General features: G+C 58.4%; 1 protein-coding gene and 1 long non-coding RNA gene across 2 annotated transcripts; one reads left to right on the plus strand and one right to left on the minus strand.

Moving 5' to 3' along the window:
- Positions 1-745: 745 nt before the first annotated feature.
- Positions 746-20,411, minus strand: LMTK3 (lemur tyrosine kinase 3). Its single transcript, XM_055551888.1, has 15 exons — positions 20,336-20,411; positions 19,301-19,434; positions 18,885-19,035; positions 18,316-18,392; positions 17,720-17,838; positions 14,563-14,650; positions 13,838-13,986; positions 13,398-13,482; positions 13,166-13,287; positions 12,877-13,026; positions 9,715-12,215; positions 6,480-6,889; positions 4,845-4,980; positions 4,544-4,681; positions 746-1,256 (listed from the first exon to the last, which is right to left on the minus strand). The coding sequence occupies exons 1-15, from the start codon at positions 20,409-20,411 to the stop codon at positions 1,240-1,242; spliced, it is 4,353 nt and encodes a 1,450-aa protein (XP_055407863.1). The 3' UTR covers positions 746-1,239.
- On the plus strand, positions 13,766-17,630 carry LOC129631104 (uncharacterized). The gene is made up of 3 exons (XR_008703892.1): positions 13,766-13,968; positions 15,763-15,831; positions 17,297-17,630. It is a non-coding gene; the product is annotated as an uncharacterized LOC129631104 (long non-coding RNA).
- Positions 20,412-22,149: the final 1,738 nt, after the last annotated feature.

Below are 22,149 nucleotides of genomic sequence, written 5' to 3' on the forward strand. Positions count from 1 at the left end.
AAAGTCAAGACAAAAAGCCATAGCAGAAAGACATCACAGAGACAGGAAGGTGACAGGGAGACACAGACAAGGAGAAAAAAGGTAGAGATGGGGAGAAGCTCAGACAGAAATAAAATCAGATGGGAAGAAAGGCTGAGAAAAAGACACAGATGGAGAGATGGGAAAATCAAGACCAAACTAGGGCTGGGTGGAATGGGGAGCTGAAGGGAAAGGAACAAAGCAAAATTTCAGTGAAGAATTTTGATTAAGGTGAAGGCAAGAGAATGTCAGGGAGGTAGGCGGTCACACGGAGAAAGAGGTAAACTGAGGCACAGTCACCGTGGGCAGGGAGGTAGATGGGACAGGCAGTGCCATTCTGCGGTGTGTGGGAGGTGGCCACGATCCAGTGTGGGCGCTGGCAGGTCGCTTCTGAGCCCCTGCCTCAGCGGCATTGGCCCCGGGACATCTGGCCACCATCACAGGCCACCTTGCAGAAACCTGGCTCTGCCCCATTCCCGAACCCTCACCGACTCCTCGTCACCTCCTGAACTGTAAGTTGAGACAGTGGTAGAAGTCAGTGATGCCCACACCAGACACAGAGCTGAGATCCAGAGAAGTGGGAAGCCCGGGGTCTCACTGCCACACAGGCGTTTCTACCTTCCTGACCTCAGTGTTCCCATCTGTCAAATGGGGCTGTGAGAATGAACACATCTCCTACACAGCCTTCCCTCTTTGCCTCCTGAAACACACACATGCCCCACGTTCCTCCAAAAAGTTGTTTTTGTCTTTTTTAAATAATGTGAAAATGCCACGCGAAGGTTTGAACCAGAGACCCCTCCAGGGGCCAGGCCGGAGTGGAGAAGGGGAGACGCGAGATGGGAGGGGTACAGGTCCCCGAAGCCTGCGGCCCCTGTCTGGGGCTGGGAGCGGGTAAGGAGGGGCCTCCGCTGTGCAGAGGGGCTCCAGGCCCAAAAGAGTTCAGTTCAGTTCCAAGAAAGGCGGCTCTCCAGGGAGGGGCAAGGGGTTTCCTGCCTCATTTGGCACCGAGGGGCTCAGGGGGCTCAGGGGAGCCGTCCGGGGGGCTAGGGGGTGGGGGGCCAGGGCCCCCCGTTTGGCACATGGTGGGGGAGGGGGAGGGCCCAGTCTCGGGGGCCTCCCCGGAGGCGGTGTCTGTGGTGGTGGCGGTGGCTCCGTCGTCCACAGAGGATTCTACTCTCAGCCCCTCTTCTGGGGGTGCAGGGGGGTCGGGTCTTTGGGGAGTCAGTTCTCCACGGGGCCTGAAGATGAAGGAAGAAGAGGGAGAAATTGGGATTACTGGGCAGAAGGGCTCATGGCTTCTGGCTCATCAGAGTGAAAAACCCAAGTTCTCCTTGTGGCCCACAAACCCCCATGGTCTGTCTGCTCTGTCTCTTTTCTGTCTTCATTTACTCCCTCCCCCAACTCAATCTGCTCCAGTGACACTGGTCTCCTTCCTTGCTGTTCCTCCAAGCACAGTCCTACCCCAGGGCCTTGGCATTGGCTGTTCCCACTACCCGGCACACCCTTAAGCCCCTCCTGTAGAACTCAGGCCTCCACCCACGTGCCCCCTCTTCAGGGGCCTTCTCTGGCCATTCTCAGTCAAGCAGTCGTTTCTCACCCCCGATTTTTGTTGGTTTTGTTTTTTTCTGTCATGTGGCATGACTTCCAGGATCTTAGTTCCCCAACCAACGATCAAACCCAGACCCTCAGCAGAAAAAGCGCTGAGTCCTAACCAGCATGGAAGTCTCTGATATAGTTATGTTCCTTCATGTCTCTCCTCTGGGATAATCTCAGTCATTGTCAAAGAGCTAGCTTCCGGTCTGCTTGCCCCTGCAGAACGGAAGACCTGAGAGGACGGGACTGCATTTGGTCACTGCTGCATTCCCAGCGTCCAGTAGAGGCCCTGCACAAAGTGCCCTCTCGCCAGAGTTTCCCACCACGACTCCTCTCTCACGAAAGGAGAGCCCCTCACCCATTTGACAGATCCGGAAAACTGAGGCCCATGGGGTGAAGACTGTTGACGAGGGATACATGCCAGACACCCTCCCACTACACCTCATACTTCTCACCTGAGTCATAGCCCTCACTCCCAGTCCCTGAGCCTCAGTTTCCCCCCTTCTTTTTTATTTTACTTACTTTTAGGCCACATGGCCTAGTTCTTGGGAGCTTAGTTCCCTGACCAGGGATCAAACCCAGGTCCCCCTGCAGTGGAAGCATGGAGTCCTAACCACTGGACTGCCAGGGAAATTGTGGTTTCCCTATCTTTAAATGAGGATCATGACCCTTGTATTTTTTTTCAAAGGAGTAGGAAAATTCTGGCATTTGTAGCATCACTTAGCACCCAGGGAACATGTGTGACGTGGGCAGAGCTAGGCCGAGCACAGGGGTCTGAGGCAGAAGGGGCCTCTGCCTAGCCCCCCATCCCACCCATAGTCTCTAGAAACCAGCTCAGCAGCCCAGCTGCAGTGGGAATGCCTAAGGACTGAGTAAAGAGATTTGGGGTTTTGCATGACCTGGCCGGCCCTCCCTCTTGTCTCCCGGTGAATAAAGGTGAAGTCATCCTGGACTGCTGGCCCTGCCAGCCTCAGCCCTGACTCACCACTTGGCCGGTGTCCCCATGAGCTGGAACCCGTCTTACCCTGTTCTCGTGGGGGCCTTCGAGAGGACCTCTCGGAGGAAGTGACATTCGGGGGTGAAATCTGAGGATGCTGCCAAGTGAAGAGTCAGCCCACAGCCCGTTCCTCCTGCCCTTGACTCTCTGCATGCCTTCTCTCCCTCCTGGACACTTGCCCTGGCCTCCTCCCCAGCCTCCCTGCCTCCCTTCGCCTCCACAAGGCCTGGGAGAAGTCTTCCTACCTCTGGGACTGAAGCTGCTCCTCCCGTGCTCACAGTCCTCCCATGACTTCCTAGGGCCCCCAGGACAAAGTCCTCACCCCTCAAACCACCCTCAAGCCCACAAGGTCCGCCTTACTCTCTCTCACCTTCCCCCACCCACTTCTATCTGCCCCACTCTCCAAGTAACCCCCCAGACACACCCGCTTCCCTTCTGTTCTATGAACCAGCCAAGCTCTCTCCTGCCTCAGGCCCTCGGCAAGCTGTTCCATCAGCTAGAACACTGTCCCCTTCCCCTTCACCTAGTTAACAACAACCAACCCCTCAACTCCCTGGTTAAAGGGCCCTTCCATCACCGAGGACAGAAAGCCCTTTCTTCTTTGCATCTCCTTTCTCAGGGACTCTGAGTTTTGCACTTATTCATTCACTGTGGGACTGGGGTCAGTGCTGTGGGTGGGATGGAGGGGGGCTCACTGATCCTGCCCAGCACAGACCATCCCCTTCACCCAGTGCCTGCACAGCTGATGCTCAGTAAGCATCTACTTAATTAAACGCACTAACGGCTACCAGTTAAAGACCACTGCTGCGTGCAAGGGGAGGATTAAGCCATTTAATCCCTTTAACAATCTTATGAGTTAGATCCTGTTATCCTCCTCATTCTGCAGAAACTGAGGTACAGAAAGAGAAAGTGACTCACCCCTAGGTCACCCAGCCAAGAAGTGGCAGGGCCAACACTTGAACTCAGGCACAGTGCAGGGGAGCCAGGCATGGAGCCCTCCCTGAAAAGAGCCAGTTGCCCCTCCCACCTATTTAGCTCTGTCCTCTGGGAACATCTCCACCTGCCTGGCCCAGGGCAAGCCCTGCATCCAAGGACATTCCCCCAAGGTGGATGAGGATTAGCAATGTGGCATAAGTAAAACTCAAGAAAGGAACTGGACAAATGCTGACTGCTAGAAAAGGCACGGACTCAGAGCTAGGTTTGTACCCTGGCTCTTCATGCCTCCCTACTTAAGCCTCAGTTGTCTCTTCTGTAAAATGGGGATGAGACTAGAATCCATCCTATGGGATCATAGGGAGGATTAAATGGGTTAAGATGTTGCAAGCAAACTCTAGAGGCTATGTGACTGCTTGCTATTATCGCTATAGGAATCCCTGGCCAAGGCCTCTCTGCTCTTGTTCCTGCTAACTAGCTTTGAGCCTCCTGGTTTCCTCTGTCTCCTGGTCTGCCTCTGACAACCATACCCTCAAACAGAGAGGGGAACAGAATCACACAAGTACCAGGCAGGAATCTGAGCCCAAAGATGGGCAGGAAAAAAAGAAAAAAGAACAACAAAGAAATAATCTGGGACTTCCCTGGTGATCCAGTGGTTAAGGCTCTGTGCTTCCACTGCAGGAGGTGCAGGTTCCATCCCTGGTTGAGAAGTTAAGATCCCACTTACAGCGCATTAAAAAAAAATACCATGGACAAGACTAAGAGGGGATCCTTACAGAAGGAAAACTGAGAATCAATCAGACAAGGGCGTGACTCCCCAAGCCCATCTGATAGACATGTCTTGGTCTGAGCCGATTCCAGAGTTGGGTGGGTGGGTTTCACTGGTGAACAGTCAGAGAGAGAAGGAAGGAAGAGACTTGGAGAGAGGCAGGCAAATGCAGAGAAATGGGGACAGAGAGATTGGCAGAGGTGAGGCAGGGCCGAGGATCTGAAGCACCATACCTGCGGGCCGGGCGTCGGGGGCCCGGGCGGGGGGCCCCGGGGTCTCCAGCGCAGGCGAGACGGAGAAGCGGGAGAAGCACAGGGGGGGGCCTGGCGGGGGGAGGAGGGGGAAATCCTCCGCCCACTCGAAACTGCCTCCTAGTGTGGGTGAGGAGAGGAGAGGAGGCGGTCAGCCCCTCAGTCACTCCTTCAGCCCTACAATATCAGCTTCTGCCCTCCGACCCCGCCCCTCGGCAGGCCCCGCCCATCACTGCGGGAGCCATAGACCCCGCCCCCAACCCTGCCCCGCCCCGCCCCTCACCAAAGCCGCTGTCGTTGCTGGGAAACCCATCTCCGGGGGTGGCGGGGTGGGGAGGCGTCGGGGGCGCTGGGGGCGTGGACGGGTCCGTGTCCCCCTCGGGGGGGCCCTGGACACTCAGCTCGTTGGTTGGCGTCTCCTGTGAGGGCAGATTAGGAGAGGCAAGGAGGGGGACGAACTTGTCACTCACTGCATCCCAACAAGCAACAAACCCCGCTGACATTTCTGGGGCTTCAGGCATCTTAGTTCACATTCTGTCTCTCTGAAAATCCCCTACTCTCCCTTCGAAGCCGCAGGCTAGCTTTAACCTCACCCCAGCCTGAGGCTCTTCCCTCGACCACAGCTACACAGTCCAACGCAGGAACTGCCTCTGGGCTCCTTAACGCGCTGCCTCCACGGAAGCCCCTAACCCAAGACTATCTCCGTAAGTCCTGCCCCGATCCAAGACCCTTACCTATGTCCTAGATCTCGGCTGCAGGCGTCCAAGTGCTGGCCGCAGAACTACCTGCCCCTATGGTCTTCCAAACCCCTAACCCATTGTGAGCACCTCCGAACCCTCCTGTGAGCTCCTAACCCGCCCTCTGAAGTGGCCCCGCTCCAGCCCTCTAAGCCTCGCCCCTTTGTTTCAGTGCCCTAGGCCTCAGCTCTTGACCCTGTTCTCACTCATCTCAGGACCTTAGTATGCCCCGCCCCAGTCCACAAGCACCATTTTCTCTTCAGCAGTAACCTCTCAGGCTAGTTACTTTTAACACAATCCTCAATTCCCGTTTCATTCGTTCTGTCCCATCCCTGAACCCACTCACTGCACTTAGCATCTTAACACTACAAGCAGCCTCTCTTAAGCCCTACCTGCAGCTTCTCCGAGACCCGCAACTAGTGGATAAGATCCCTTACATTCTGAGCCCGCCCCTCAGCCTCCACATCCTTTGAGCGCTGGTGGACAAACCCCGCCCCGAACTTCACTAGGTTCCACCTCCACTTGCAGACTGTGCCCTAATCCTCACTTTCTCCTTTGTTGTGTAGTTGCTAAGTCAGGTCCGACGCTTTTGCGACCCCAAGGACTGTACGCCTCCCGGCTCCTCTGTCCATGGGATTTCTTAGGCAAGAATACTGGAGCGGGGTGCCATTTCCTTCTCCAAGGGATCTTCCCGGCCCAGAGATACAATCTGAGTCTCCTGCATTGGCAGGCGGATTCTTTACCACTGAGCCACCAGGGAAGCCGTCCACTTTCTCCTTAGCCTCTGGCTAGCAGGTACCACGCTTTTCTTCCGGGTCCCTTCTCTTCTCCAGGCCTCTCCCTAGCCCTCCAGCACCCACACCTACCCCAGGCCCCGCCTCTGCTCTGGAGTGGGCCCTACCCCCCCGACCCCGCCCTATCCCGCCCTATCCCCCTAGCCAGCCTCCACCCTCAGCCTGCAAGCCCCGCCCCACCTGAGGCGCGGCCTTCCTCCAGGCCCCGCCCTCATACTCAAGGCCTCATCCGGTCCTCCAAGTCCCACCCCATTCCCTGGCCAGTTTCTCCCACGCCCCTCCCTCACCCTGCAGGCCCCGCCCCAACCTAGACTCAGACTTCATCCAGGCCCCGCCCCTCCGCAGACACCACCCCAGGGGGGTCCCAGGCCCGCAGCCGCAGCGCACCTGGTCGAAGAGGTAGACGGTCACGTCCCCGTGGAAGGAGACCATCTTGCGTTTCCTCTCCAGCTCGCTGTCCTCGGGTTCGTCGGCCCCGCGTGGAGACTTGAGCAGTCCCCGCAACGGGCGGGCCGCGTCCGCGTCGGCGCTGCTCACCACGACGGGCACCGGGGCTGCCCGTGCTCTCCCGGGGCCCCGCGGCCCCGCCGCCGCGCCCGCTGCCGCCGCCTCCTCGTCCTCCTCCTCGTCCTCGTCCTCCCCGTCCTCCTCCGACGGCCCCGGCGCCCCCGCCCCGCCGGCCTCCCCGCCAGCCGCCCCGGCGTCCGCGCCCTCCCACGGGGGCCGCCGCGGGCCCGGCCCCGGGAATGGCGTGAGCGTGAGCGGCGGCAGCGCCAGCGAGAGCCGCGAGAGCTTGGCTGCGAGGGGAGAGACTCGGTGAGCTCCAGTTCTCGGGGAAACTGAGGCGTGCCCTCCCACCTAGCTGTGTGTCCTCAGGTAATCTCAGGCACAGTCTGTTTCCACCCTTGTGAACCAAAAGGTTGCACTGGGGTTCTCCCAGCAGAAGAGGAGCGATCTCCGCCTAATCCAGTGCTTAACCTTCCCCATGGTTCCCCAGTGCCCAACAGCACAAAGCCCCAGCTTCTCCCCAGGACCATCAGACCCCAGTGCCCAGGCTCTGCTGACCTCTCCTGGCTCTGTTGGCCTCCTCCTTCTGGCTTGAGCTCCATCCAGCCACATGGGCCATCCCCCATTCCTCCCATCTCTGAGCCTTTGCATAGGCTGTTCCCTCTGCCTGGAAATTCCTTATAGAACTCAAGTCCTATGCATCATCCAGCTCTTGTCTGGACTTTTAAAGCCTTCGGGGATCTCCCAGGAGGTCAGGCCAGGCTACCCGCTCTGCACCCTGTAGTACCAAGCACCTCTCCTTCCAAGCAGTTGATCTCAGTATAGAACTCTAATTCTGTGGCACTGTGATTAATGTTTGCCTTGCCACAGAACAGAGACTGAGTCGTGCTCACTCTGGCTGCATTCCCAAGCCCCAAGTACACAGAAGTACTCAGTCAATATTTGTGGGATTAATGAATGAATGTTCCCTGCTATACAATCTTGACCAAGGCACTTTCTTTCCCTTTTTGGCCCTGCAAGGCCAGAAAATTGGGGTGTCTAACTGTCTCCAGGTCCTTTCCCTGCCCTGCAACTCCTTAATCTTAGGAAGTCTAAGAAGAAGAGGACTTCAGGTCCCTGGAGGAGGAAACCTCACTTTAAATCCCAGGCCTACACTGCTCTCTTGCTATGTGTCCCTAGGCAAGCAGATCCACTTCTCTGAGCCTCTGTTTCCTCACTGGTAAATGGACGAGGGCCACCCATTCCTCCATTACTGCATAAGTGAACTGTGTGCCAGGCCCTGTGCAGGGCAATGGTGGGAATGAGAAGAGGATGAGGGCAGGGCAAGGAGAAAGGTGGATATGGACTGAGTCACTCTGCACCCCTCATTCACTCTATTCCAGCTTCACCAGCCTTTTGTTATTCCCTGAACATGCCAGCTTAGTACCCATCTCAGTGTCCTCTACCTGAAACATCCTTCTCCCAGATGTTCACCCAGTTCACTTCCTTCATGTCTGCTTATAAGTTGCCTCTTCATTGAAGCCTTCCCTGACCACCCATCTCAAGGTGATGGGGTGGGGTGGGGCTTTGTAGAGGGAGCTATCAGGGGCTTGGATACCCAGAGGAAGTACAAGGTAACAGTCTTTAGAAATCAGGAAGGCTTCCCCGGGGAAGGGGGAATTTGAGTGGGCTCATGAAGGATGAGTAGAAGTTCACTGTTTTTTTTTTTTTTTTTTTTTAAGGCTATTCCCAGGCTCTTCTCACCCAACACCAATCCCCCACCCCCACCCCGGACCGCAGAGGCATTTTAGTTGCTCATCCTCTGTCGTTTTCATGTGGCCCAGGGTCTTTTCTGACACAGCTGGTTGCAAACTCTCCACAACAACCTTGAGGAAAGGGTAGTATTCTAATACAATGGGTTTGAGGAAGGAAGGTTCTGTGCCCAGTCCCCTTCGTGACCTTTCCCTCTTGAATCTCAGGCTCTTCTGGCAAACAAAGATGATAACCCTTCCCTCACGTATGGCTATGAGGTTGCCAATATGAAACTGGCCGGGTCATACTAGTATAATTTTCATACCAGTATTTAAGGAAATCAGGCCTCCAGGTGATTCGAGTGGAACCACAGTCCCTAATCTCTCTTTTTTTTGACTGTACCACATGGCATGCAGGAATCTTAGTTCCCTAACCAGGGATTGAACCTATGCCCTCAGCAGTGGAAGCCTGGAGTCCTAACTACTCCTATGTCCAGATCTAAACAGGGGCCATTTATCTTTACTTTCCATTTATCTTCTCTTACACTGTCCCTTCTCTATGACAAAACACCCACTGTGTTCCTATCAAAACTCAAGTTTCAAGACAAGGCGTTTCTCCTAGGCTCTCAGGCCACCAGTACCATGGTGGGCAGGGCAGGGTCTGAGGCTCCCTGGATCCCAGCCCTGGGCAGCTCAGAGCCCGGCACCAGGGAGGCCTGGCACACTGATGAGACACTTCAGCTTGGTGGAAAGTTTAAGCCAGAGATCATGCACTGGCAGCCCAGCCCACAGAGAGGCTTTGTTTGAATTAGTTTCCACCATTAAAACACCCAGAACTCTGGTTTAAAGGGGGAAAGCAGCAGATTTGGCAATATTGGGTGGGCATTCCTGAATGAAGCTTAGAAATGGCTGCATTTCCTCCCCAGCTCCCACCCCACGTCTCCCAGCTCTTGTTCATTCATTCATTCATTCATTCCCTTATATTGTCTGTTGCCCTTCCCCCACTCAGCATCTGAGTTTGCGATCCCTGGTTGATGTGAATTGTGATGTAATGGCTGGTGCTTAGGAGTGCCAGGCTTTGGGTCAAAGGCTTTGGAAGTCCTAACTCATGCAACTCTTGCCATCCTCTTAGGTAGGTGCTATCCTTGTCTTCTGCTTTTGGCAGATGGGGAAACTGAGGCCTGGAGTTTGTCCAAGGTCACAGAGCTAGAGAGGGGCGGAACCAGGGTTTGAGACCAGGTAGTATGACTCCAGGATCTGCACTGCTTAGCGAGCTGACCTGCCTGGTACCAGGGAGGCTGAGCTTCTCAACCGCACCCTACCTCTTGGAAAGAGCTGGGCCTTGGCCCCCAACCGCGCTTCCATGCTCCCGGCAGCCTGCTCACCTTTGATCTGCTCGCTGTTCCCCTGAGGGGGTCCCAAGTCCAAGAACAGTCGTGGCATCTCGGGGCCCTTCCTCTCGGGCTTGGGGGGGTCCCCGTCTCCGCTGGGTGCCGTGTCTCCGCCGGCCCTGCTGTCTGGGGCCCCGGGCTCTCCCTCGGAGGCTGCCTCCGGCCTGACTCTCAGGGGCGCTGGCTCCAGTCTCCTCGGCTGCGCTTCCAGCGGCGGCAGGGGCGGCTGTGGCCTCGTGCTGTCGGCCCATCCGGCCTTTGCGTCCACGCCGCTTCCGGGGCCGCCGCCGGGGGCCATCCCCGTGCCCACTGGGGCTTGGCCCCCACTCCCGAGGTCCAGCCTCCCAGCCCCGGGGGCTCTCGGTGCCCCCCCAGTCTCGGGGGCTCTCCTCTCGGTCCCGGGTTCCAGCGCCCCGCTCCTGGGGGCTGGGCCAGCAGGGCCAGGGGCTGTCTCCCCGCCGTTCAGGGCCAAGGCCACCGCGCCGGGCGCCGGGGCTCTCTCCAGTGAGGTCTCTGGGGCTGGCTCCCCGTTCGTGGGGGCTGGAGCCCCACTCCCGGGCATCTTCTCCCAGGGCCCTGGGGCTCTCCAAGGCCCAGTCTCTGGCAGCCTCTCCGGGTTCCTGGGGAGTCTCAGGCCCCCATTCTCTGACCCCTCCTCGATCTTTGGGGATGTCAGTCCTCCATTCACCAGCACTCGCTCTTCTCTCTCTGGGGGCCCTGGGCCCCCATTCTCCAGCACTGTCTCCTCTCTCCTTGGGGGTGGCAGCTCCCCATTCGCCAGCACTTGCTCTTCTCTCTCTGGGGACCCGGGGTCCCCATTCTCTGCCACCTTCTCGTCGGCGCCCAGGGCTCTCGGTCCCCCGTTCTCCAGCACTGTCACCCCGTTTACTGGGAGGCTCAGGCCCTCGTTCGGGCTTGGGGCTTGCTTCCCGCTTTCCGGGACTGCGGGGTCCGGGCTCGGGCCCAGGGCTCTCTCTCGATTCCCGGGGCCTCTCCCCGTCTTCCGGGGCCCCTTCTCTCCCAGGAGGTTCCTTGTCACGTCCTCCCTCAGGGACATCAGCAGCTGCTCGGTGCTCACTTGAACTACGAAGGTTGGCTTCTCCCGGGCCCCCGGGAGCGGGAGGGGACCCGGGTCTGGGGGCGGCCGGGGCGCTCCCGGGTCGGGGGGCTCGGGGGGAGCCCGTGGCCGAGGGACCCCTTCCTCCTCTGCTGCCCCCCCGCCGGGGAAAGCTCCCTCGGGGGAAAAAGGGGTCTCGGTCTCGTAGCCGCTGTCCCCCGGCTTGGGGCCCGGAGACGACAGACCTGAGCCGGGACTGGCCACGGCCGAGGAGGGGTCGGGGGACACGGCTGGGTCCGCGGGGGCCCGGGGAGGTGGCGGCGGGGGGGGGGGAGCGGGAGGTGGCCCCCGCCCGGGGTACTGGGGCGCCGCCGCCCCCATGAGGGGGTCCAGAAACTCGGGGGGGGCCGAGGCGGGGGGGTTCAAGGGCAAGTCGGCCAGGGAGCCCCGCTCGGCCCGCAAGGACGAGTCGTCCTCTGGGGGATGGGGGCAGCCAAGAGCAGGGTGGCCCCCCCAGCCTGCAACAGCATCCCCCCGCTCCAGGGGCAGGCAGGAGCAGGCCCCCTCGCGGCTGCATAGGGGGCAAGGTAGGGGACCCCGGCGACTGGGGCCCCCGCCAAGGCTGCTGCTGTCTTCCCCCGGGGAGCTGCCCTCCTCCTCCTCCTCTTCCTCTTCGGCCCACGGGGCGGCCCCCCGCTCCCCCAGCACCTCGGCAGGGTCTCCTGCCAGGGTCTCCCCGGCGCCCCGGCCCTCGGGGTCCCAGCCACTCAGGAGGAAACTGCCGGATGCAGAGGACTGGGCCGGGAAGGGCCGGGCTGCCGGGAAGAGCGGGGAGGCCCAGGTCTCGGATACCAGCTGAGGGACCTCGGAGGGAGCCTGGGGGGCCTGGGGGGCAGGCACTCCTGGGTCTAGGGGGTCCCAGTCATTGGGGAAGAGGGGCTCCGGCGGGGAGCCGTGCTCCTCGAGACGGATGTAGTATTCGCTGCTCACGGAGGGGCTGCGGGCACTGATGACCGGCAGCACGCTGGGCGTGGACAGCGCCTCATAGAAAGGGTTGGAGGGGTTGGCGTGGGGGGCCGGGGGCGCAGATGCCGGCTGCCAGGTGGGTGCCCCCCCGCCCCGACCGGCCCCCCGCCGTGCCTTCTCCCACAGGCACTCAAGGTTGAGGCCACCGCTACTCTCGGTGACCGTGAGCACATCGTCAGGGTCAGCCCCAGGAAAGCCATCTAAAAGGGGGAACGGAGAGGAGAGGGTCCCTGGGCGGGGGGCGCTGTGCTGAGGGGGCCAGGGCCAGGGGAAGGGACCATCTCGGGGTGGGGGTGGCGGCGGCGGGGGCCTCGGGGGCCGCTCAGAGAGCAAGTAAGTGAGCTGCAGCTGGAGATCAGAGGCTGAGGGGCGTTGGGCAGGGGGCCGCCAGCAGGACTGCAGGATGTCATACCTGGGGGAGAGGGAGGAGGCAAGAGTGAGCAAAGCAGAGTCCCAGCTGGGGGTGGGGGGGTGGGTCCCCAGGGGAGGCAGAGACCAGGTGTGCAGACACCCAGGGAGATGAGAGTCAAGACCAAGAGAGGGGAATTCCCTGGTGGTACACTGGTTAAGATTCTGTGCTTCCACTACAGAGGGCACAGGTTCGATCCCTGGTCAGAGAACCAAGATCCCACATGCCCTGCACTGCAGCCAAACGAGAGGGAAAAAAAAAAAAAAGACCAAGGTGGGAGACACAAACCAGAGAGAGAGGGACAGAGACCTAGAAGAGAGGACAGCAAGGCACAGTAGGGAAATGATAGTTAAGTGACAGTTAAGGCGGCTTTCTGGTTGGGTTACAAGTTTTGGAATCAGAGACAGGAAAGCAGCAGAGGTCTTCTAGGGTCAGAGGAACTAGATTTGGAGACCAGCTGTGTTACTCCATGCTTCAGTTTCCCTTCCTCCATATAGCAAGCAGATGTTGGCAGAAAGGGTTGGGACGTCCCCACTCCAGTTTAGGGCTGGGAGCACGTGGTGCAGGTGTGCAGGGGAGAGTGTGAAATGAAGTGGAGAATTCTGGGATCATCCCGGGCTGGGAGGTGGAAGGTCAGGGGTCGGGGGTCAGGCCCCGCCCTCACCAGTAGTCCGCATAGGGCAGCTTGAGCCTCGGCCGGGCCAGCTTGACGTGCTGCTGCCGGACGACGAAGGCCAGGACCTCTTCGTCTGACAGGTGGCGGTAGGGCTGAGCCCCAAACTCAAACAGCTCCCATAGAGTCACCCCTAGGGACCTGCAGGGAGAAGAGAGAGGTCAGAGCCCCGCCCTGACCCTCCATGGAGCCGCCCCCCTCCCCGGGCCTCAGTTTCTCCATCTGTAGAATCTGTGACCCTTCCGCCTTCCTTGCCCTCTGTGCCCCCTGCCCCCCTCACCAGATGTTGCTCTCGCGGCTCTGGTCCACCACCATGAAGGTCCCGTGCAGCTCGCCAAGGAGCTCGGGCGCTGCCCAGCGCAACGGGATCCAAAGGCGCTCGGGGGTCAGGTAATAGTCCTCCTGGGGCGTGGGGGGGGGGGAGGCGCAGGCCGGGGTGCGGTCAGGTGGGCCGGGGCACCCTCCCACCCCAACTTGCTCCCTTCCCCGCCCTGATGGAGGGCAGCCCCCACCTTGTAGTTGCTGTGGGCCAGCCCGTAGTCTCCGATGCGCACGGTGAGGTCGGAGGTCAGCAGGCAATTGCGCAGGGCCAGGTCGCTGGGGGCAGGCGAGGGGGCGAGGTAAGAAGCGGGCAGCTTTGGGGAAGCCCGCCCCACTACTTAAAGAGTGCGCCCAGTTTTCCCTGCGCTGCTCCGTCTTCATTTTCTCACTCCTCCTCTCCTACTTTGACTCCTCCCCCTCCCCGACACCCACTCTTCAGTAACCCCGCCTCCCGCAGTAACCCCGCCCCTTTCCTGACTCCGCCCCACCGCTCCTGACCCCGCCTCTTCCCCCCCATCCCGAGTCTTTCCCCCGTTTTGTGCCCCGCCCCCAACTCAAGCTTCCTTCCCTCCTTAAGCCCCTCGCCCTCCTTCCTCGCCCCAATTCTGCCCGGTGGCTTCCGGGCTGCCACCTGTGCACGTAGTTGTGAGAGTGGAGATGTGCGAGCCCGCGGGCGATCTCCAGGCCCATCCTCTGCAGTGTCCGCAGATCTCGAGGGGGCAGCTCAGGGGACAGACCCTCGGGGGGCCGCTGGGCCCGGAGGTAACGCTTCAGGTCCCCCTGGGAGAGAGGGCAGGGAGGGGTCAGTCCCACCGCCCCCTCCCAGGCATCGACACATCCAGGCAACCCGAGGCAAGGATGGGGCGGCCGCTGCACTCATTTGGGCTTCAGTTTCCCCTGCTGCTGAGAAACACTTTAGTAACAGAACGCACGCTCCTCACGTGCTAGTCAGGGCGTGCCACCTGGGGTCCCGGTTTTCCTGTTTAGTCGTTAAGTCGTGTTGACTCTCGCGACCCCATGGACTGTAGCCTGCCAGGCTCCTCTGTCCTGCCAGGCTCCTCTGACCATGGGATTCTCCAGGCAAGAATACTGGAGTGGGTTGCCATTTCCTTCTCCAGGGGATCTTCCCAACCCAGGAAAGGAATCCAGGTCTCCTGCATTGCAGGCAGATTCTTTACCGACTGAGCTACAAGGGAAGCCCATCCACCTGGGGACTGAGGGCTCATCTAAGAAATGCTCTCTTGTCACAGGTGTCGCTATGATGACGTCATTGCGAATGGCCTGAGCCCCCACCGGGTCCAGCTCCTCACTCTGCTCCTCCCCCTCCCCCCGCCCCGCGACTCCCCAGGCCCTCACCAGTTGACAGAACTCCATAATCAACAGAAAGGGCAATGTCTCCACGCAGACGCCCAGGCACTGGAGGACGTTGGGGTGCTGCAGGCTCCTGCATGGGGGTGGGGGTTGCCTGGGTCAGGAAACGGCCCCTTCCATCCGACCCCAGCCCTGTGTCCCACCCCACCCTCCCGGCAAAACCAAACTGTTGCTTCAACCTCTTGGGTCTCAGTTTCCTTACTTGAGAGTTAACCCCCCTCCCCCACTCCCCCCTTCCCCCCTTCCCCCCACCCCCACCCCGCAAACACATATCCCCATCTCAGGTCCATCCCACTGTCTCCCAATCTCCAAGACAGACCCTCAGGCACCTCCTTGCCCCTCCTTCTGGCTCACCACCCCCTCAGCCTTTCTTCCTACCCCCTGATTCTTTCCCCTCCCCTCCCACAGCCCCAGCTCAAGCCTCCTCCCAGCCTCCCTGCCTCCAGTCTCTCCCTTTCAGTCTACCCCTGACCTAATGTCCACCTGTTCACGACCCTCCATGGCTCCCCGGTTGCCCTGGGACAGAGCCTGGCTCACTCCTCAGTCTTTCCTGCCCCCCCCTGCCTTTCCGGCATCACTCTTCACCCCATGTACATCTCCCTAGACTCACAGGTGCCTGCTTAGGCTTCAAGCCTTGTATACCTCTCTCTGTGGGGAACACTCCACTCTCGTCAAAATCCTCCTTGTCCCTTAGTGTCAACATCCTTTCCTCAAGAGATATCACTGCCCTTCCCTCAACACTGGGGGATGCCCTTCCTTGATCCTCTCACTGTGGCTAAGTCAGGTTGGGGGAGCAGGTTTCTGAATCTTGTCTCCACCTTTCCCAGGCGTGTAACCTCACAGAAGTCACTTGGCCTCTCCCTCAAATGTAAAATGGGGATGGTCATAGTAATCCCCTCATAAAGTTGTGGCAAGAAATCTAATAGGATCAGAGAGGACCTGGCATTTCTCCTGCCTCACTGCCTTTGTTCCTGCTGTTCCCTCTGCCTGGAACACGCTTCCCACAGTGCTTTGCGAAACTGATTCATCCTAGTCAAGCCTGCCTTTCCCACAGTTCCCATCCCAGAGCTCCTCCGTCTCTATCACATCCTGCCTTATTTCCTCAAGGCACTTGTCAGTCTGTGATATTTTCCTGTTAAAATTTATTTCTTCACTGGCTCATTTATTGTGTGTCTCCTCCACTAGGTGGCGAGCTTTACAAGACAAGGATTTGGGGCTTTTGTGTGCGTGGCCATGTTCCCGGTGCCTAGACTAGTAGGTACTCAATAAAATCGTGTGGAATGAAGGATTTAACCCTGATACATGACCCGAGGGTCTGTGGAAAGATTAATCCAGGGCTTGCAGCCCAGGTTGTACCTTGCAACCTGGCTCGAGGAGGGTAGAACAGTTTTTGTTTCACTGGGGCCTGGCAGGAGAGGGGTTGGGGAGCAGCGTGTGGATACTGGCTTCTGCTCCTGCCTGGGAGACAACTAATGAGATAAAACTTTCCTAAAGCACCAGCATATGCTGGGGCTTGAAAAAAAAAAAAAAAAAGACTGGAGCTCCCATCATGGGGAGACTTAGGATGGCAGATGTAGAAGGAAGCTTGGATCCACTGCACACCTACTAATCTGAGCCAGGGCTGGCCCCTTCTGTTATCAAATCCTCCTAACACCTTTGCTAGGCAGGATGATGTTTCCCATTGGATCCAGGGGAAAAGGGAGGCTCAGAGAGGTAAAGTAACTTGCCCAGGGTCACACAGCTGGTAACAGTGCCCAAGCTGAGATTTGCTCTCAGGTCTGTGGCTCATCCAGCAAACGTCTACCGAGGGCCAGCTTGTAGCTGGGTGACAAGATGGACCCCAGGCTGCCAGTATAGTCCTGTATTCTCCACCTGAACTTTCTGAGAAGGTGGGAATGTTCTCGATCTGAGATGTCTAACATGGGAACCACTGGCCATATATGGCTCCTGAGCTCTTGAAATGTGGCAAGGGTAGCTGAGGAAGACATCTTGAATTTGACTGCATTTTATTTAAGATGAATTTAAGTAGCCGTATGGGGCTGGTGCTTGCCAGCATGGGTTGAGAGAGAGAGAGGCAAGTCAACGGATACATGGATGAAATAATGACATACCAAGATACGTGTGATGAAGAAAATATACCAGTTGATATGATGGAGCATCCCAGGGCCCTCCTTAGGTGGCAGTGTGTGTGTGTGTATAAAGGAAGGCCTTTCTGATCTGAGACCCAGGGAGGAGAAGGGATCCCACCATCAGAAACTGGGGGTGGGTAAGCCAGGAGCAATATTCCAGACAGAGGGAACAGCAAGGACATCGGCACTGAGGCTGGTCTGTGGGAGGGCCAGGGGGCAGGGCTTGTGGGCTATAGGGACAGCTGGGACTTTGTCCTGAGAGTCACAGGAAACCACGGGAGTTTTCAGAGGAAAAGGTTCATAAAATCTCAGGGCAAAGCTCACTTTTACAGCCCTCTGTTAAGAGGTGCCCATATATACACCTTCTCCATGCCCGGGCACGCAATACCACACAGGGCATATATGAGCAGAGGTTTAATTAACCCTGATCTAGAAGCTCTTAGAATGGAGACCAGGCAGTAGAGGGATAGCGTCCTGTCCTCCCAGACCTCCCAGTCCAGTGGGGACAGGCGTGGGGGGACAGTGGCCATTTGGTGCAGCCGCTCAGGACCCTGGTCTGTGATTCTGATTCTGCCCTTCTTAACCCACAGGCAGGGGCCCGAAGAAGGGACCACCGTCACAGACCCTGTGCCAGGCAAAGGCCCATTTTGTATCCTCTCAGCTGCCCTCTACATGAGGCTGCTCAGGCTTCCTGGACTCACTTTCTAGATGAAGGTACTGAGGTTCAGAGTGGAGCCTTCTCCACTCTGATTTCCAGCTCAGCTTTTGCGCTGTTTCCTTCGCTTGCATCACACTGCCTTCATGTCCCTGCCTCTGGCCCGAGGAAGACCCCGAGGCTCAGGGAGGGAAATGATCTAGATTGACTGGCACAGCCAGGAAAAGGTACATCTAGGATTAGAATCCAGAGTTGACCCCACACTGTACTCCTCCTGCTCCCAAACGTTACTGCCATGAAGCACAGACTCAGATATTCGGGCCTTCAGGGCTCCATGTCTACCCAGAGGTCCCCATACCTGTACGGCTGTGCTTCGGAGATGAACTTGCGCTGCTCCAGGGGCCCTGCGCTGGCTCGGAGTTCCTTCACCACCACCTGGGCCGGGGTGTAGTCGGAGAAAATCTCTCCCAGGATCACCTGCTCGAGGAGGACCCAGGAATCAGTGCCTACGGATTCCCCAGCCCCATCCCAGGGAGTGCCCTCCACCCCACCGGATGGCTCCCAACTTCCCTCTCCTTTCCAGCCTCTTCTTTCAACTCCCACCACCCTCGTATCCCCACCAGACGTGGGGTGGGAGACTCACAGGCCCAGAGTCCGATGGACGCAGGGACGGGTGGAAGGATGGACAGACGGACGCGTGGAGAGCCGGATGGCGAGGCGGAGTGGTCAATGGAGTGAGGAGGGAGGCGCTGACCGACAGATGGGGGGGATGGGGTGGGTGGGAGCCCGTGAGAGGTGAACAGAGGGGAGGGCAATGGGTGGGCCGAGGGGGCAGGGGGAGGAGGCAGGGGGCAGATGAGAAGTGGTGGGAGCAGGGGTGATGGACACAGAACAGGAGTGTCGCCCTGGATTGTGTAGAGCCCCCACCTCCCACCCCCAGCCCCACTTACTTACCTTCCCAAACCAGCCACTCCCAATCTCCTGTAGGTAGCTGAGGTGCTGGCGGCTAAGGCCCAGGGGGGTGGTCATGTCTGGCGTGGGGGACAGTAAAAAGGGGAGGCACCTGAGCCTCTCTCCCCTCCCAAGTGCCACCAACATCCCCTACCTCAGTGGGGACCGGGGTCAAAGCAGACACAACAAATCTCTTTTCATTGGCTGCCCCAACATTCCATGAAGAGATTTCAGTCTCCTCATTGGCTGCCCACAAGTTTCTAGTGTCCAATCCGTTCTTCCCTTTGGTGTCCCAAGATCCTATGACTTAACTTCAGCCTGCCATTGGCTCTGCCTCTGGCATTAAGATCTAGGCTGACCTCATCATGGATTGCTCTGCAAGAATCTCCAAATCTGGTTTGGGGTTAAGCAACGGCTTCCACCAAGATGATCTTGGAGTTGCTTCACACTGCTTCCAAGATTCCAAGGCTCCCACCTCTGCCTTTCCCTTTGATTCTCTGAGGGAGGGCTGTCAGCTCCTCCCACCCTGAATTGGGGGGCCACGGGATTCCAGTCAAGGTGCAGGGCCATACCTGAGTGTGATGGCTGCGGGGCAGGCATTGGCAGCGAGACCTCAGCCAGGGGGAGAATGTAGACATCAGGCAGTGACTGTGAGGAGGAAGTCTCCTCGGCGGGAGGGGTGTACTCCCCGGAGCAATCCTCCCCTTCAGGGTTCTCAAACTCCTGGGGCCAGGAGGGGTGAGAGGTGGGAGAACACAGCAGTGAGACACATCATGGTCCTTCTAATCAATATTATCCCCACCTTTCTGCCAAATGTCCTCCAATCCCAGCCCAATTCCCATCAGGAGTTGGATCTTGCTGTAACTTCAGGCCTGAAGGGCTCTCAGACTCACTGCCCGGCTCCCCCGGTTGTGGGGGTGGGGGGTTAGCGGAGGAAAGGCCTTGCTGAAGTGTTCCTCCCCACCTTAACTTCCCTCATGCACCTCACCTTGAAGCCGACATCGCCCCGTTTGCAGCACAGACAGGTGAGGAGGAGGAAGATGAAGGCCAGCAGGCCAGAGCAGGAGATGAGGACCACGGCATAAGGAGGAGCCAGAGGCGCCCGGCCCAGGGCGAATCCGTCTGTGGGGACAGGGCTAGGCTGGGCTCGCGTCTTCACGCCCCTGGATCCCGGATTCCTTGCCCCTCCCTGGCCAGTTAGTCTTGACTACAGCTCCCATGATGCTCTGCACCCAGGGGCCCCTTGGCAGAGGAGCCGGATGGCTCGGGGCATTGTGGGAGTTGTAGTTTGGGGCCTTCTCAAGTGGTTGGGTTGGGGGTGGGGTCCCTCCTCTCGCCCCAAGCTGGGACCCCCCCCACCCCCACCCCATCACCTCACCCTCAGGCTTGGATGAATTTCAGTGAGGACTGAGGGAAGGAGGAGTAACAGTGGAGCCTGGAGTGCTCAGAATTTAAAATACGCTCCCACGACAGCCTTCCTACCCCCTATTTGAAGAAGAGGATGAGCCCCCAGCTGCAGGCTGGGAGAAGGTGCTCGCCCCATGCTGGATCCTAGTTACGGGGGTTGAGGCCTGTCACTTTTAGGGACGCTTGGAGCACACACATGTCCTCGGTCCCCAGCCCCAGGTCCCGAGTCGGGAGCTCCGCAAGCCTTGGGACTCCCCCAAAGCCGGAGACAGCCTCCAAGGCTGTGTCCCCTTTAGAAATAGTATTCCTCCTCTCTGTCCCCAATTCTCCCAGAGGCCCTGACCTTCCCCGGCTTCCTGCACACACCTGCACACACACACGCGCGCGCGTCTGCACACACACATGTTGCCCGAACGGACCCCCTCCCCACCCAGCCCCCAGCCTTCCTCCCACAGGCCCTGCTGACAGAGGCACCATTCCTGCGCCTCCCCAGGCCCTGGCTCGCTGCGGGAAGACGCCACACAGGTGACGGAGCCGGAGCCCCGCAGACAGACCCCGGGGCAGGCCAGGGTGGGGGTGGGGGCCACTGGACAGCAGGATGGCCCGACAGACTCACCGGGGTGGGCCGGGGACGCCAGGCAGCCGGAGGCGCAGACGGCCGCGAGGAGGATGAGGGCTCCGGGGGCAGGCATCTTGTCGAGGATGGCAGGGAGGTGGAGGTGGTGGCGGCTGGGGAGGAGGGGGGGGCGGGCCCTCAGCCCCCAGCCATGGGGACCCGCGCGACCCTGGCCTCCCCCCGGCCCAGGAGAGGGGCAGGAGGCTCAGGACAGGGGGAGGGAGGGGCTGCTTACAGGCTCAGGGACCCCCCTCCCCCTCTCTGAAGGGACAGACAGATGAAGGGATGGAGAGACAGACAGAGGAGAGGAGCCGGGGAGCCGGGGTTGCTGGGGTGGGGGGGGGGAGAGGGTAGAAGGGGGGGGGAGAATAAGGGCCCCGCCCCCGAGGGCAGCCGGGATTGGGGGAGCAGAGAGCCTGTCAGAGGAAGGGTGGGAGGAGGGAGGAGGGAGGGAGGATGGAGCGTCGTCATAGCAACTGGCTCCCCAGTAGCATTGGCTGCCAGGAGGGAGGGGAGGGGGAGGGACAGACAGGGACCAGCGGACCCTCGTGTAGGGGGGACCCAGGGCCCACCGTGCCTGGCCCGGGCGCTGCTGTGACATGCCACCAGCACCGACACGTGTGCTCCGCGCCAAGATGCAGATGTCAGACAGGCACACGCAGCCCACACATGGCTGACCCACGTCGCAGAGACACTCACAGACAAGCACAGCACATACAAAGGTGGACAGCGCTCGGCAGACGGGGACACGTACACGTCACACACAAAGACGCAGGGATGATGGGCTGCACTAAGCACGCACAGGCAGGCCGGCCCCCGGCACAGATGCACCCGGCCACGCAGGAACGTCAGCGCATCACAAAGACCCACGCATGCCACAGACAAAGTAAAGCCCCAACTCCATAGACACACACACCACAAAGATCCACGCAGACACCATGGTGACACACCAAGGCACAAAGTCACGAACACAGACATTCCACAAACAAATGGGCAACAAAGAAGACCCACAGACACACACATCACACACACAGACACAGACATCACTTCCATGGAGACACACACAAGATACACACTAACATAGACACAAGTATCCCGTGCACAAATATACACAGATACACAGCAGATACAAGGAGAGACATGCATATCACATATGCGAATACACACAAATACACAACACAGACTCAGAGATACACACATCTCTCACACAGACACATTTCATTCACATGAATACAGAGACACAAGTCACACACACAGATACACATATACAAGCACAACTCACCCATGGGTATAGATGTACACTACAAAGAATATACAAAGCTACACAAATCATGTACAAAAATACACACAAATACATTACACTGATACACACATATCACATACACATATACACAGCCACGCACATTATACGTACAGAAACACACATAGGCAACACAGGCATACACACTGAACACACAGATACACAAAGACACATCACATACCTGAACACACATGGACACACACATCACAAATGTATACAAATTTCACACAAGGTTACAAAAACACATTACCCCAGTGTAGTCACACATTACATACACAAATACACACACACATACAGAACACATACACACACACACAGACACACGCATCACAAATACCCACATTTCCTATGAGTTTGCGCAACCTTTACACAACCAGAGGTGCTAGCCTCATACAGAAGATACATGATCATAGTTTATTTAATTTATTTATTCTTAGGAGCATTAACTGCGCCAGGCATTGTTCTCAGCGCTTTACACATATTACTTTTAAATCCTGACAACTGCCCTCCGAGA

Source organism: Bubalus kerabau, chromosome 17 (assembly GCF_029407905.1).
Source record: "Bubalus kerabau isolate K-KA32 ecotype Philippines breed swamp buffalo chromosome 17, PCC_UOA_SB_1v2, whole genome shotgun sequence".
NCBI lineage: Eukaryota > Metazoa > Chordata > Mammalia > Artiodactyla > Bovidae > Bubalus > Bubalus kerabau.